General features: G+C 58.6%; 1 protein-coding gene across 5 annotated transcripts; it reads right to left on the reverse strand.

Annotated features, from left to right (window-relative positions):
* Positions 1 to 2850: 2850 nt before the first annotated feature.
* TMEM119 (transmembrane protein 119) lies at positions 2851 to 9265 on the reverse strand. 5 transcript variants are annotated; one of them, XM_032398035.1, is made up of 4 exons: positions 9182 to 9265; positions 6919 to 7167; positions 4197 to 4950; positions 2851 to 3392 (listed from the first exon to the last, which is right to left on the reverse strand). In XM_032398035.1, exons 3-4 carry the CDS (start codon positions 4936 to 4938, stop codon positions 3382 to 3384), a joined length of 753 nt encoding a protein of 250 aa, XP_032253926.1. In that variant the 5' UTR covers positions 4939 to 4950; positions 6919 to 7167; positions 9182 to 9265; the 3' UTR covers positions 2851 to 3381. The 5 variants fall into 5 exon arrangements, with proteins under 5 accessions (XP_032253926.1, XP_032253924.1, XP_032253922.1 ...); XM_032398033.1 differs by lacking the exon at positions 2851 to 3392 and having other exon boundaries at positions 3419 to 4950; positions 6919 to 7120; XM_032398031.1 differs by lacking the exon at positions 2851 to 3392 and having other exon boundaries at positions 3419 to 4950.
* Between the last annotated feature and the right edge of the window lie 7210 nt (positions 9266 to 16475).

Genomic DNA, 16475 nt, shown 5'->3' on the forward strand with positions numbered 1-16475 from the left:
TACTCAGCAGTAAAAAGCAGTGAAATGTTAATACGTACAATAACATGAATAAATCTCAGAACATTCGTGCTGCATGCAAAAAGCCAGATAAAAAGAGTACACTATATGGTTCCATTTATATAAAATTCCAGAAAATAAAAATGAGTCGTAGGGACAGAGAGCAGGTCAGTAGTGGTCTAGGGACTGAGGTGGGGGGGAAACAGCCAGCAGAGATTGCAAAGAGGTACGACGAAACGGTCAGAGGTGACGGACATGTCCATTATCTTGACTTTGGCGATGGCTTCATGAGTATACTCGTATGTCCAAATTATCAAATTGCCGTTTTAAATATGTGCAGTTATTGTGTGCCAATTATACCTCCATAAAGCCATAAAAACTAACATCAGTACAGCACCAGACATGTATAATAGTGCATTTATATATGGCGGCCATTCCTGTTATTAATCACTGTGGTGGCATCTAGATGATTCTTTGATTCGTTTTCATCTCCTCCACTCAAATACAGCTTCAGATCTGTTGTGCCAATGATGCGTCCTCAGTACCTGGCACCGTGCCCCGTGCCAGGGGGACAGTGGTGAACAGCCCCCCAGGCAGTGACCGTTGCCCAGCCGTACCCTTGGACACTCTGATTTAATCGGCCTTGGGGGGAGGGGGGCACCTGGCTGACTTGGTCGGTAGAGCATGCGACTCTTGATCTTGGGGGCGTGAGTTCGAGCCCCGTGGAGATTATTTAAATAAATAAATAAATAAATAAATGGTCTGGGTGGAGCCCGGGAGGTACGACATCACAAAGCTCTCAGATAATCCCAGTGTGCAGGTTGAGACCCCTGCCAGGTAGGGTAGGATCATCTCTTTACGCACATGGAAACGAAAGCCCAGAGAAGTGAGGACATTTGCCCAAGGCCACACAGCTACGAAATGGTAGAGCGGGCATTAACACAGGCAGTCTCCCCCCAGGGCCCAAACTACCCGAACCACCCCAAGAGGGTGCAAGACCGTGTGCCTAGTGCAGAGCTCCCCGGAGACGTGAGTTCTGCCCCTCATCCTCCTGCCTTGGATGTGACCCCCAGCCAGCGAACACCCAGCCCCTTGGGCTGATCAGAGAAAGGGCATGCGGAAGAGTTCCCTCCAGCACCCCGCGGACCCCCCGCACCCCCACCCTCCAGCCCAGGTCTCCCCCTCGCCTGGCCCCAGCCCACACGTACCCCCAGCCCATCTCCCCCCAAAGCTCACCCTCCGCTGGTGCCTGGCCAGATGTGTGTCCACCCTAGAGGGGCTCTAAGCAGGAGTGGGGCCCTGCTCTCTCCTCCCCAAGGGCTTCATTCACGCATTCATTCATGCAAGCAGCTGTCGAGCCCGAGGGAGAAGTCACTCTAGAATCAGATGATGGGGCCGGGATGCGGGCTCTGTGACCTAGGCAACTGACTTCCCCTCTGCGACATGGGAATAACAGCAGGATCCCTCTGCTCGGGTTGGGAGTCTCAATGAGTAAATGATGTTCAGAGCTTAGAGCAGTGCCTGGTGCGTCACAGGGGCTCATCAGCTGTGAGCAATTATTAATAGTATTGAGCCCAGCGGAGTGTGGGAGAGAGTCTGGGTGGGGGCTGTGGGGGAGGGCAGGTGACAGCTAGGCTGGAAGCTAAAGGAGGAGGGGGAGTTAACTGGACAAGGAGGGGGTGTGGAAGGGCATCCTAGGCAGAGGGAATAGTAGCTGTTAAAGCTCAAAGGTGAGGGGGAGGTTGACGCCTGCTCTGGGCTCCAACTACCTCCTGAGTCCCCACCCCCATCAGTCCCGGGGGACACAGGCCATAACTAAGGCCACTCACCTCATGTCCTCTGGCGGGCCCATTAATGGGGAGCCATTGACCAGGGAGCTGCTGATTGCAAAAGTCATCCCTGCCTCCTCCCCAGGAATCTCTAACATCTGCTTCTGTCTTACCTGAGTTTAACCTGTTATGGGGAAGCTTAATGCGTACCCCAGCCACACCCAATCATCTAGGACCCTGCAGGAGCTCAGGATCTAGGAGACAGCCTGTCATACACAGAGAGGTTGAGTGGTTTGGCCAGAGCCACACAGCATTCAGGTATCCATATTAGATTTTCCCTACATTCTTGGGCGGGAGAGGGTTTGGGCTGAGAAAGGGAGGGCCCTTCCCCGCTGCGAGAGACAGAGGCCATTGTGTGTTATGAAACCCAAACCCGGCCCCCTTTGGAAGGGAAGTGGGGTTAGCGGAGGGAGGGGCTGGGGGTGGGGGGATGGCCTCCCTGCCCCCCTCACCCCGGGATCTAGCACGTGCTCCCAACGCAGCCACATCTGGATTCCAGCTGGCAGCTCCAGGGAGGAGGGGGAGCAGTGGCCCCAGGAACTTGCCATCAAAGGCAAGGAAGAGCCTGGCGGGGCGAGGACACAAAGGCCAGGGCCACCTCCAACCCCAGGCCAAGGGTGCCGGGAGCGGGGCACCGTCCGTGAGCCCGGTTCTAGTCCTCGGCCACGCTGTCAGACGGGAGGCTGAAACGGGAGACTGGGCTCATGTTTCCTGGAGGAGGCGGGTGGATCTCCTGCAGCCACAGTGCACAGCAGAACTGCTCTTGGAAGCCGGGTCTCCGTGGCCGCAAGTCCAGGGCTGAGCTCAGCTTTGGGGGCAAGAGCTCCCGCCACATTCCCATGGGGGACCCCGTTCTGCCCTCTTTTCACGAATCATCTCATTCCGCCTCATCTCATTCAGCTTCTCGGGCCTGCCTGATGTGTCTCCCCCAGAAAGCTGCCCCACCCCATGGAATAGCCCAGAAGAAATACCCCCCCCCCAGCAGACTCATTCCCCCTCAGAAAAGCAGCGACGCTCAGGCCAGAATAAAGGTTTATTGTGCTGGTTTGCTATATCTCAGCACCTAAAACATTGTGCAGAGGTTGGGGGAAGCCCAGACGGAGGGATGAGGAAGAGGACCGCCCCCCACCCAAAGCCTCCCCGAATCAGGACGGAGCTCAGGCTCCCTTGTCGAAGGCTAAAGAATTCTGTGAGCTCAGGCTACCAGACACGCATGTAAGCAAAGGGTCGGGGGCTAGGGCCCCCCTGCTCCAGGCTGGGTGTTAGAAACCTTCCCCTACCCACTCAGAATCCCCCCAGAGTGGGACCCCCTTCACACACAGCCCCCCCAGCTTCTGGGCAGCTTTGGGGCCTGACAAGAAAGGTTCGATTCATTCACCCCATGCCCATAGCAGTAACGGGATGAGAAATTCGTCCCCAGGCAAAGATGCTTGGCAGAACTTGAGCGGGCCTGAGCCCCCGGACCCCACAGCCCTAACCCCAGAGCAACCACAAACTGGGGGGCACCTTCAGGAACATTTGGGGCAGTAATTTCCAGAGTGTGCTCTGCAAGATTTTATTCTGTAGCTGTAAAAAAAAAAAACAAAAAACAAGCAAAACCAGATTCCACAGGGGCTTCTACTAGAGTATTTGCAGAGCCCTGGGGTGCTCTAAGGGGGGGGGTTGCAGGGAGTGGAGAGGCAGTGTCTCCTCAACTCACTGGCCCCCAAAATCCTTTTTCCACAGAGTAGCTCGGGGAACCCAGCCTTGGACATGCTGACGTAGGGACCCGTCATGATGTATGCACGGGCCTCTCGGAAGATTCCTGACTCCCCAGACCCACTTCTGCAGTAGCTTTAACTGCTCCCGTCGGATGGGGAGGTTGGGGGGGGGGCCTCGGCAGGTCCCAGTCACCCTCATCCCAAACTCCTAGTTACTCTGACTTTTCTTCCCTACCTCCATGGAAAACCGGCAATGTTGGCACCATCCCGGGGGACCTGTGGCATGTTTGCCCAAGTGACGGGGCTGATTTCGTGGGATATGGTATCATGAATATAGTGGGGATCCTTCCCATCCCCCCCTCCCCAGAGACGTTGTGTTTGGGGCTGCAGGGGCAAATGGTCCTGGAACCCGGGGAGATTCCTGGGGTACGCTGGAGACCAGCATCTCTGCCTGCAGCAGGGGGTGGCCAAGGAGGGGGTGTCGGGGAGCAGTAAGGGTCAAGGGCCTTTCCACACCCATGGAGGTGACCACGAGGAGTCCGACAGTCAGCGCCAGCAGCCCCAGAGGCCTGTTAGACCTTGGGGACGACACTGCAAGCACAGGGGCTCTCGGGGGGACCAGCGGCTCCCCTGGCTTCCTGGGCTAACGAAGGAGTGGCTTCCGGCTCACCTTGGCCTTGGCCGGCCTCCAGGGCCCCCTCCGCCACCGCTGTGCCCGGCTCCTCCAGCACCCCTGGTTTCTCCGCTGGGCTCCCACATCCCTGGGCCTCCTGGTCCGCCTCCCGGCCGCCGCTCTCCTCTCCCTCCGACTTGCCCTCCATCCTGGCTCCGTCTCCGCTGCCCGGGGCAGCTCTGGCGGGGGACTTGAGGTTCTGGGTGGCAGCGAGGATGTCAGCCTGGAGCTGCTGGGAGGAATCCAGGGCCTCCTCGGGCCGGCCGTCGGGAGCCCGGTCGGGGACCTCGCTGAAGGTCCGGGGCCCCCCGGCCTGGTCACTCTGGTCCACATACTTCTTCTTGGGGAAAGACGAGGGGTAGTAGGCCGAGGCCTTGTGCTTCTGGCGGGTGATGAGCGCGGCACAGACGATGAACATCAGCAGGAACACCAGGGAGCCCACCACGGCGATGAGCATCACGTACTGGCGGAAGAAGTCCACGATCCCGTCCAGGAAGTTGGTGGGGGGCTTGGGGCCTGCCAGGGGCGTGGGCTGGGGCCCCACCGATGTGGGACTGAGGGCTGGGGTCCGGGGCGGCGGGAGGCTTGGGGAGGAGGCCGATGAGCCCTCGGCCTCCCCGCTGCCCCCTGTGTCCTCCAGGAAGGCAGCGTGCAGGGGCACGGAGTAGGCCACCGCGGGCAGGACCCTGAGGAGCAGCAGCAGAGAGACCACCAGCCTCGGCGTCACCACGGACACCATCTTGTCCCAGACCTGTGGGGCAGCGAGGCAGGAGAGAGGTCGGGGTGGAACTCCGGGGTCCCGGGGGGCACAGAGCGTATTCTAGCGGGCCTCTTCCCTTGCCCACCATACAGTGGACCCCGTTCGTTCACACGTGGGGTTCTTGTCTGCCCCTCCACTTCATCCTGAGCCCCTGGAGGGACCCCCCCCATGAGGAACCCCACTTCACCCTGAAGTCCTAGAGGGCAGGGACCGATTTTCATTTACCTCAGCACCCTCAGGGTTTCATACCATGTCTGGTATACCGTAAGTGCTCCATAAATGCATCTTGACTGACTTGGCTGAATTAATAATAACTTACCCTTTCATTGCTTACCACGTGCCAGGTACTATTCTGAGTTTCTTACGTAGAATGTCATTGAATCCTGAGAACCACCCAATGGGGGAGGTACTATTATTATCCCCAGGTTCCAGGTATGGAAACTGAGGCTCAGAGGAGTGAAGTCAGGCAAGAGCGGGGGTTTGGAGCTAGGCACGGAGGGAGAAATGGTTGGGTCGGGCTGGGAGAAAGTAAGAAATGGAGCAACGGAGGGAGCTGACCCCTCCTCTTCCAGGGAACCCTCCCCAGCATCTCCCGGCCCTTCCTTGGTCCTGGTCCCCTTCTCCGGGAGACTCATAGGTTTTGAAGCTTCCAGACTCCCTGAGCTCAGCAGAGGGCCTGGATGCCAGGAGCCGTGGCTCACCCTCACCTCAAGGCGCAAAGCAGGGCCTGGAGGCCCAGGAAGGGGTGGGGAGAACCCGCGTGCCTGAGACGAAGCTGGAGCCCGAGTCCTACGGCCACCACTAAATGGGAACCAGATGAACCCCACCCCTCTCTCCCTCCCCCCGCTGGAAGGCTGCTCCCGACATGAACCCCCAGACCCCATCTGGCCCAGACAGCCAGGCTGACTAATACATTCCGCATGGTCCAGGTTTGCGGAGGAGGTCAGCTCCTAAAACATGGGCTCTCCCCGCCAGCCCGAGGGAGCTGGGCCCTCAGACAAACCCAGGAGCCCCTTTCTCTGCACCCTCGTGGGCTGTCTGTCCCTGAGAACCCCCTCCTGACCCGGGCGGGGCTCAAAGCGCCAGGACAGAAAAGCCTTGGGATCCCCTGTCTGACACCCTCTCTCAGGGGACCGAGATGGGGGACAGGGCCCCGGAGGTGAGGGGCAGGCCCAAGGCTACAGAGCGAGGTCCTGGGCTGGAGGCGGAGGTCAGGTTCCCAACACCTGGGCTGTGTGTCCCCTTGGGTGCCCAGTCCTCAAGGCCTGCTTCCTAAAAGGGCTGGCAGTCCCAGCCTCAGGGGTCACCGTGGGGATTTGGGGAGTGAGGTAGTTATGATGTCAGGACATTGAGTGGCTTCTTCCAACTGACCTGAGGCCTCCCAATTAAGTAGCACTAATTGAAATTAATTGTACTGACGTCAGTTTGGACAAACTGGCTCAGATGACCAGGAAAACCCAAAGGTAGTTCCAGGACATAAAAAGAGGCAAAACTACTCAGAGTTTCGGTTTAAATGGGGGGAGCTGATGATCCTGTGCTTTCATCGTGGGGGAAGCCCCCACCCCCTTTGCTGGGGCTCAACCCTAGAGCAGCCCTAGAGCTCCACCCTAGAGTCCAACGCTGTTGAGGGGCTGGAGGTCCCCAGATAGAGAGTGACTTGCCCAAGGACACACAGATGGTACCTATCGGAGCTGGGATTTGAACCTTTGTCTGGGTGAGTCTGAGAGTCCACACGCTCACACCACACACGCGTACATACATACGTACACACACTCACACACCACACATACACACTCACACACATACATACCACACACCATACACACATACACACACAGACACACACACACACCCCGCACACGCGCTCTCATGTGCCCCGGGGCCGGCCCCCAAATGAGCTGGCACCCCTGGACGACACCACGCATCAGCTGGAAGAGGGGGGCCTTCCCGGCACCTCACCTCGAACGTCCTTGCAGACGGCTTTGATCTTCAGGGTCTTCGTCCGCCGGTCACCTCCCTGCCCTCCTGAAAGTCAAGCCTGAGAGAGACTTGGTGGTGGCGGCTGAGGCTTCTCCCCACAGAGGGCGGCTATGAGCGGCCCCGGGGGCTCCAGCTGGGTCCTGCTCCGCGGGCGGCTCCCTCTGGGCCTCACTGTCCTCGTCTGTAAGTTGGGGGGTCGGCGGGGAACTGACCACAGAGCCACACGGCCTGGGGGAGACGACGTGCAGAAAGCGTCTGGCACAGGGTAGCTGTGCACCCAGGAAAGGTCGGGGCTCGAGAGCAGCTCCATTTCGACCCCAGCAGAGCCCGGGACGAACCCCGTCCTCCCACCAGGCGGGCGGATGGTTACCTTCACCCAGTGTCTAGACCGGCTCATCGCCTCCCCCCTCCGGGCAGTGACCAAGCTCTCCACCCTGCTGAGTGAGAGCTCAGCTCTAGCCCCCCAGGAATCCGGGACACGGGCACGTGTGTGTGTCTGCACACACACACACACACACACACACACAGGCAGACACACACACAGAGACACACACACACACACAGACACACACACGACAATGAGCTGGACAGAGGGAAGTGCCCCCTTCTCCCCGGAGCCTTGGGGTCAGGGACAGACGGTAAGGAAAGAGGCCACACAAAGGATCACCGGCTCTTAAGAGGCCGAGACCCCGACTCTCAGGTCCCCCACACCCCTCAGCCTGGCTCCCCAGGAAAGGAGCAGGCAAAGCATCAGGGGTCAGCTGGGCCTCAAAGGCAATGGCTGTGTGGCCCTGCATGATCTGCATGAGGAGCCCCTGCCCTCTGTGGGCCTCAGTCTCCCCTCTGTACAGTGGGCACGCTGGCCCGGACAGCCCCGAAGTGATCAGTCTGCCCATCAGCTGTCCCCGCCACCTTCCGGGACACGATCAGCCTTGCTTCCCGAGCCCTAATGTTTTCCAGGGCTCAGAAACTCACAGGCCACTGGGAGCTGGGGTCAGGCCAACCCCTCTCGTTTTAGCCAAGAGGAAACTCAGGCCCGATACTGGGAATGGCCGGCCCAGGGTCCCACAACCAGGGGAGAGCAGGTTGGAATAACCCCAGGGGAAGTCACCGCCCAGCTCCGTGTCCTGGGGTCGGGCACGTCACCTCTGTGAGCCTCGGCTTCCACATCTGTGCAATGGGGCTAAGGGCCACCTCCCCGGACTACTATTAGGACAAGAAACAGCAGTGCCAGATGAGGAGGAGGTATCACTTTGTGGGCCCCACAGGATTGTGCAGGACCCCCAGCTTGGAGCTGGGCCTCCCTCTAGAGCCCATCTCACTCGGGGTTTGTGGTTTTAAAGGTGATGATGCAGATGATGCAAATCTACCCCTAGGGTCTCGGACCGAGACTGAGGGGCCAGAGCCACTGCCCTACCCCCACCCGGAGACTGGTGGCCGGAGGGGGAGGGGCAGCCCACGAAAACCTGGCTTCAATTAGTGGCTTTGGGGGAGGAGGGTCTGGCTGAAGCGCTACCCCCCCTGCCCTGGGACAGCCAAGGACAGGGACTCGGGCCCCTTGGAAGGGAGGCCCGGAGAGGGCAGGGGAGTCCTGAGGCTCAAAATATACATCCACACAAAGCAGCAGCAGTATGGACACACAATATACGGACACACAACACAGACACACTAACCTGTCTCCCAACACACACACACACACACACACACACACACACAGCAACAGGGACCCACAAGGCCCGGACACCCCACAAAGTCTGCACAGCCCAGCAACACGGACACACAGAGGGCGCACAACAGACCCACAACGGGCTGATTCTCTGGCCACGCGGGCCCACAGACACAACCCCCTGACACACACTCGGTCCCCCACAGAGCACAGACGGGGTGGGGGGAACACCCCGGGCCACGCGACCCTCCGCGCTGACCCTGGGACAACCACCCTGGTGCCCACTTTGCGAGAACACATCCCCTCCCGTCAGACCACAGCTGCACGCGCACTCACACACACACGCACACGCACACGCACGGGCCGGCCCCGCACGCCGCACGCAGGGAAGGTGCACACGCATTCCGCCGCCCGAACCCTCAGCACAGATCCCAAGCGCGCGCGCACACAGCATCCGACACACGCTCAGAAGGCACAGAACTTAGAGACGCCCCCAAAGGGCTTGCGGCAGGCCCCCAGTCCCTAAAGCCCAAGCGCCCCCAGGCTCCCCGGGGCAGAGGGGCGGCCGGGACTCACCAGTCCGTCCGTCTGTCCGCACGCAGGCCTGGGTGCTCCCGCCAGGTGAAGCGACGGGGAGTGCCAGCTGCCGCTGCTCCGGGCCGGCGCCCCCACCCCCGCCGGACCCCGCCCCCCGCCCCCCGCCTCCCGCCTCCCGCCCCCGGGCTGCCGCGGGGCCAGCTTGATTCCATTAAGAGAGTTTGGGGTGGGGACAGGGGAGGGGCGGGGCTGCGCTCGGCCACACACACGATCCCCCCCTGCTCCCAGCTCCCACTCCCGCAGGCGCCCCTCCAGCTCTGCGGAACGCCAGATGGGGCACTTCCTCCCCGACCCGGGGTCCCCAGCGCTGGCCCCTGCGGACAGACAGGGCTGTCCTGCAGCGCCCCTCTCCCCCCCCCAGAACAGCGAGCTGGGGGCCTGCCTCCCTTCCGAAGGGGCCGAGGTCAGGGAGGTTGGCGGGGGGGGGGGGGGGGGGGGGGGGGGGGGGGGGGGGGGGGGGGGGGGAGCGGGGGGGGGTGCCTGGACGTGAGCAGGAACATCCCCCCGGCCCCGGTTCCAGCTGTGACTCAGGTTTTCCAGAGGCTGGGGTACAGGGTGAGAGCGGAGTGTGTTTCAGGGAGAGCATGAGCAGTGGCGGCCGAGGGTCAGGGCCTGCAGCCGGGAGCGGAGCTCTGGCGCCCGCTGTCCCTCCTGCCCTGGTCGGGCTCTTCCCTTGTCTGGGCCTCAGTTAGCTCATTTGCCAGGGTGGGCAGGAAGCTTTCTGGGCTCCCTCTGGCTCTGACACTCTAACGTCCGTGGCCTGACCCGGGACCCCAAATGGAGTAGCTAGAGCAGGAGTCGGTGGGGAAGGGGGGGGCCCATTTCACAGGTGGGCAAAGTGAGGCAGGGTGTAGTCAAGTGGCTCAAGCAGGAAACTGGAGCAAGCCAGTAGTAGCCCCTGAAACTGGGATCTCTGGCTGACCTGAGGACTCCAGTGGGGCAGCGGCCCTTTGCATTCATTCATTCACACGCTCCTTCATTCGTTCATTCAGCACATGCTTAATGAACATCTGTAGTGTGCCGGGCACCGTGCCAGTCAGGTTTACAGAGGCAAATCAGACACACCCCAGCCCCCGAGGAGCTCACGCAGAAAGCGGTCCATAGCAGGAGAGCGGTCAGGCCAAGGGCTCAGGGAACCCCAGAGCAGGCAGAGGTCCCGAGAGGAAGAGGCCGGGAAGTTATCCTGGAGGACATGGCTGTGAGCGAGCAGAGTCTGAACAAGAGACTCGGGAGAGGCATCCCGGGTGGAATAAAGGCAGAGGGGCCGGAATGCCATACTGTAATTATCTGAGGCTGGAGCATGAGGTGGACAAGAGGGAGGAGCAGGTAATGAGGGTGGCAGTCAGCAAGAGCCAGGCTAAAGTGTCAGAACGTCACTCTTCCACAAGGCAGTAGGGAGCCACGGAAGGTACAGGGCAGGGGGCAGTGCGTGAATCCACAGTTCCGGCCCACCCTTTAGGAACCAGGACTCCAGTCTACTGTCATTCCTTCCAATGGTCCCAGCAACCCCTACTCACCTCCAAAAAGGGGGAGGGGACAGTTGTTTGTTTGGAAAATAAAACCAGAGAAGTTCCCATTTTCTCTCGGGATCACCCCCAAACCCTGCATCCTCAAGGGAACAGCCGACCGCCCACCGATGGACACACACAAGCCCCCAGGTGCCAGATGCCGCCCGCACACATGTCGAAGCAGCTGTATCGCTTTCGAGATGGCCAGGGGCCAACCCAGGGCTCCAGGGGAGGAGCCCCTCGGCCGCGTCTGAGGGCTACAGGGACTCTGACACTGAGAAATCAAGAGGAAGCGGCCGCAGCCCTCCCAAACAGGGCCTGCCCCCAGTTGGGATGGCCCAGATGCCCCCTGCCTGAGTCAGGGTCCTGTTCTGTGCTCCTCCTTTGGCGGCAGGCAGACAGACATGGGTTCAAATCCTGCCTCCACCGAGTCCTGCCTCCCACAGAGCCTCTGTATTGTCATCTGTAAACCGAGGACAGAGAATCTCTACTGCTCACAAGGCTACTGGGAAAAGTCAGAGGGGCTGGAAGGCAGGAAATTGCCTGGATGCCAAGTGTATGAGTTTCCTACAGTCGCTGTAACAAATGACCACAAACTCAGTGGCTTAAATCAACACACATTTATTATCTTACAGTTCTGGCAGTCAGACATTAGAAATGGGTCTCACTTGGCTGAAAGCACGATATTGGCAGGGCTCCGTGCATCCCCGAGTCTTCGGGGTGGAGGGAGTCTAGAAGCCACCTGCATTCCTCGGCTTCTAGGCTCTTCCTCGGGTGGCAGCAGGCTGAGTCCTCATGCTACCGTCTCTCTGGCTCTCTTCCAACCTCTCTCCCAATTTCAAGGACCCTTGGGATGATATTGAGCCTACCCAGGTAGCCCAGGATGATCTCCCCATCTACTATCCTTAACTTAATCCCATCCACAAAGCCCTTTTGCCATTCCGGGTGACACATTCCAGATCAGCAGGTTCCAGGGATGGGGGTGGGGACATCTCCAGGAAGAGGGTCATATTCTGTCTCCCGCACTGAGATTGAATATTATTACTTGTTTCCTGCAAAGCTGGAGTCATCCACCCTCCAAAGCGCAGAGTTTTCCTCTCCTCCATAGAGCCTCAGGCCCAGCAGGCTCCATGAGTGCTTCGGGAGAGGCGGAGAAAGAAGCAAAGCCCATTGGACAGATGTGCAAACTGAGGTTCACAGCAGTGTGACCTCACTGGGATCCAACAGCATGTGGGGATCCAGAGCCCTTTCTTCTTCACCAGCCACTGTGTCTTATCTGGAAATGAAACTGCCAGGCCAGTGACCTCCCACCACCAAGGGGCCCGTTCCCCACAGTAGGGCCCCTGTACGGCCTCCATTTGCCCCGTGCAAGTCCCATCAGACCACGTCAACGCACACGCGCACGCACACAAAGACACGCACGCTCTCCTGAAGCCAGACATCCCAACCCACAGTGTGAGCACAGCAAAAATGTCAGTCCCCCCGGGAGAAAAAAGGATCCCTGAGTTCCAGCCCCAGCTCATGCATCAACTGTGGCGGTGGGCAAATCCCTGGCCCTCTCTGGGCCACAACTGAATGGGTTGGACTAGACGTCTGCCGCAAGCCTGCCGACACTGAGGTTCCAATGCTCTAACATTCGTTCTACAAATTTCTCTTGACATTTATTTTATCCCCAGCCAATGTCAGGCTCTGGGAGACAGTGACGAGCAAACACAGGCCGAGAGCTTACAGAGTAGAAGGGAGACCTGCAATAAACAAGTAAACAAACAAATGAATATCTAACTGCACGCTGCGCTAAGAGCTGGGATGGGGCAGTTCTGGCGCTGTAGGAGGCTAATCTGGTCCCAGAACTCATGGGAGCCTCCGTGAGGAGGTAATGGTAGAGCTGCTCATGAAGATGAGGAGGAGGTATTCAGGAAGGCAAAGGTGCAAGAGAATTCCCAGCAGCGAGGCGAGCACGTGCAAAGGCCCTGAGGTAGATGGCACCCAGTACCTTCAGAACAGTTCCTGAAGGTTATTATCAATTGGGAGTAGATGAGCCAGGTCCGCGGGGTCTGTTTTGTGCATGGCCGTATGCCAGCATCTAGGACAGTGCCTGGCACAGAGTAGGTGCTCAGTAAATGCTTATTGATGTGTGTATGACCACTCTGACCTCCCCTCTTGCATTCCCAGGTTTTGACAACCTCATGCTCCCGCCATTCTTTGTCCGGATAGGGCCTCACATTCTACATTCTCCAGTCCCAAGACCTGCTGTGGGGCCCAGCCCGGATGATCCCAGCCCAGATGATCCCTATGGCCCACGCCGCCATGGCTCCAAGGGGCGCGGGCAGGTCTGTGGCACGGAACAGGCCAGGCCACTCGTTTGCAACCTATAATTCCAGCCTTGAAGCCATTCAGAGACTCCACCCTGTGCCCGCCGTACAATTAAGAGCTATGCCCCCGCCCTGCTGAACAGCCATGGCCGAGGAGGCAGAGGAGGGGAGAGAAACCCCCCACAGCTCAAGGCTCTGCCGAGGTCCTCCCCAGTGGAGCCCGGGGCAGGCTGGCCCACCACAGCCCCTAGCTCTAGCCTCTGGTGGGCTCAGAGCCACCTCTGATTACCCAGCCCTCAGGCCACTGGGGCCTGGCCTCCCGGCAAAAATATCCCACGCCTTTCATGTGGCTGGAGAGGCCTGGGCTGTGGCCCCATCACAGCAGACTCCTGGCCTTCAGAGGAACACCCATGGCGTGGCCTCTGGTGGGGTGCTCCAAGGAGGCAGAATGCGCCTCGTCTGGGCAGGCCAGAGCTCTAGGTGTGCCGTGAAGCCTCCCTGGGCCTCAGTTTCCCCACCTGTGAACTAGAGAGGTTTGCTCACTCCGCAGCTATTTACTGAGCACCTACGCATGCCAGGACGTGTAGCGGGCACAGAGAGCCGTAATGCGTTGTCCTCCACGCCCCCCTTGCTGGCCACACCCCTGTGTGTCTTGTAGCCCAATCGTCACTACCTCCAAGAAGCCCTCCCTGACCCCATCCTCTGGAGAAGGAGATCAGCAGCCTCCTCCATGCTCCCGCACCACAAGGCTCCCCACTCGGAGCGCTGAGCACACTGGGCCGTCGTGGACTATGGACATAGGACTCTAGACAGTCAGCTTCCTGGGTCCAGAATCAGGGCCTCTTCGGTTAAGCTCTCCCCAGTACCAGGGCCTGGACACAGCAGGTGCTCAAAAAATGCCCTCTACTGGCTGAATGACTTCACAGATGGGGAAACTGAGGCCCAGGGCGGGGAGACACGGACATTATTTTGCTCTGCACCAGCTCCTGCATAGGAACAAGACAGACCAGGCCCCTGCCTCAGGGAACTCCTAGCAGGGGGGACGGATGAGACACAGGTCAACTGGCAAATCAGGAAGACAACCCCACACTGAGGAATGCCACCGAGGAGATAGAAAGCCTATGGAGTAGCTTAGAAGCAGGTGGGGGCAGGTGCCTGGGCAGCTATTTTAGCAACTGTGGTCAGGGACAGCCTCTCTGAAGAGGTTTCTGAACTGAGGCCTGCAGGATAAGAGAAACTAGGCACTCAAGGAATAGGAGGAAGAGTTTCCCGGGCCAAGGGAACAGCAAGCGCAAAGGCCCTGTGGTGGGAAAGGGCTTGGCATGAGGCCTCTTCCAAGAAAACAAGACTGGGTGCTGATCTGATAAGACCCGGCAGTAGTTAGAGCTTGGAAACAGGGGGACCTGCGTTAGCTCCTGGCCTCTGCTCCTCACACACTGTGTGACCAGAGCCTCAGTTTCCCTTCCTGCATCAGGAAGGGTCATCAAGCTCTGTCATTCAGTGATTCTCAGTAAAATTTCCACTTGTTTCCCCTTGTTTGTCCACCCCCAGCAAACAACCGGACCCTCACCCACCATGGATGGGAGAGAAGAACAGCACAACCTCTTTGGAAAACAGTCTGGCAGTTTTTACAAAGTTAGCCGTCCACTTCTCAGATGGTCCAGCAATCTCTTTCATAGGTCTATCTACCCAAGAGAAATAAAAACACACACCTAAACAAAGACAAAAGTGTCCGTAATTGCTTTAATCCGTAAGAGCAAAAAATCTGGAAACAACCCCAGTGTCCACCAGGAGAAAAAGCGACTGTGGGACGTCCATACAGGGGAGCGCTTCTCAGCAATGAAGGGAAGAGGCGGGACACATACAGCTTGGAGAAGTCCCATAAACACGCCGAGCGAAAGACCTGGACCCAAAAGAACACGCTCTGGGTGATGCCATTCACCTGACCTTCTGGAACAAACGCAAAACTCAGCTACGAGAACAGAAGTCAGAAGAGCAGTTATCCTTGGGGGGCTGTGGGCTGGAAAGAGGCACAAAGGGACCTCCTGGGGCTAGAAGGAAATGTGCAATATCTAGACCTGGGTGGTGGTTACGTGGGTGTGTGCGTATGGAAAAATCAAGGTGCACACTTCAGCTTTGTGTGTTTTACTTAAGTTGTGACTCAATTAAAAGTTTTCTTAAAAAAAAAAAAAGAGAGAGAGACCTCTGCATCCCTCTTTTTTTGAGGGGGGCAGGGGGAGCCTGTCGGATCTCTGGCTTCCTGGGCCCACGGTGGCCGGGCCAGCTGCGGGCTGCCTTGTAAACATTTACATTTCCCCACGTGGTGTCAGCCCCCGCAGGGAAGCCATCCAGGAGGGCAGGAATGTAAACACGGGCTGCGAGCACCAGCTCTCGCTCTCCCCCTCTGCAGACTGCCCACTGGGTGCCCTTGGGCAGGTCGCTCCCCAGGAGTCCCCGCTGCCCCGCCGCACCTGCTACGCCATCGCCATCGTGGGAAGGAATTGAGAAGATGCTTCTGAATTCCTGTGCAGCACTGTTGGAAATGGGGGGCCCCACCCGACTTCGAGCAGAAGGATGCTGGCTGAGAGGGAGAAGTGGGGAGGTTTGGGATTGAACTTCAGGGGGTCCTAAGTCACCCAAACATCAGTGCATCACCCCACATTTCTCCTGCTTCCTTTCTGTCCCCTCACTGTACACTAGGACCTTCTGTCCCATCTTCCTTCTCTCCCTTCTTTCCTCTTTCCCTCCCTCCATCCCTCCCTCCTTCCTTCCTTTCTCTCTCTCTCTCTCTCTCTCAATACTTACTGAGCACATACTACATGCCAGACGCTTCCCAAGCCCTAGGGCTATGGCAGAGAACAACACAGATGAAAATCCCTGTCCTCCTGGAGCTGACATTCCAGTGGGACAAGGAAGACAATTAAAGCGGTAACTTAGTAATATCTATGTGGTCTGGCCGGGAGAAAAGTCAGGGACAGGGTGATGTCCCAGCAAAGCCCTGAAGGTGAGAGAGACAGAGTCAGAGACGATCAGAGGAAGAGCATTCCAGGCAGCAGGAAGAGCAAGTGCAAAGGTCCTGAGGTGGGGGGTGCCTGGCATTTTCAAGGAGTGGAAAAGAGAAGTGTCTGGTGTGGCCAGAACAGAGTGAGTGAGGGGACAGTGGGAGGAAGTGAGGTCAGAGGGCACCAGGGCCAGATCATGCAGGGCCTCTGCGGGCACTGGCAGGGGTTTGGGCTAATATTGTAGATGAGGACGGCCAACCATGGGTCCCTGTGTGTGCAAAACCCTCCACCACTTCTCTCCTTTCCTTGCATCAAGCTCTTCTCCTCTTTACCCACCCCAACACACACTCAAGGACACTAAGAGATGGTTCGAGGTCTCATCTCTGGGGAGGAGAAGGAGCTCCATATGAGGCCCCCACGAAAGCCACACAGATCCCCAGCCCTCCCTGTG

Source organism: Phoca vitulina, unplaced genomic scaffold, assembly GCF_004348235.1.
Source record: "Phoca vitulina isolate PV1807 unplaced genomic scaffold, GSC_HSeal_1.0 scaffold108, whole genome shotgun sequence".
Classification (NCBI taxonomy): domain Eukaryota; kingdom Metazoa; phylum Chordata; class Mammalia; order Carnivora; family Phocidae; genus Phoca; species Phoca vitulina.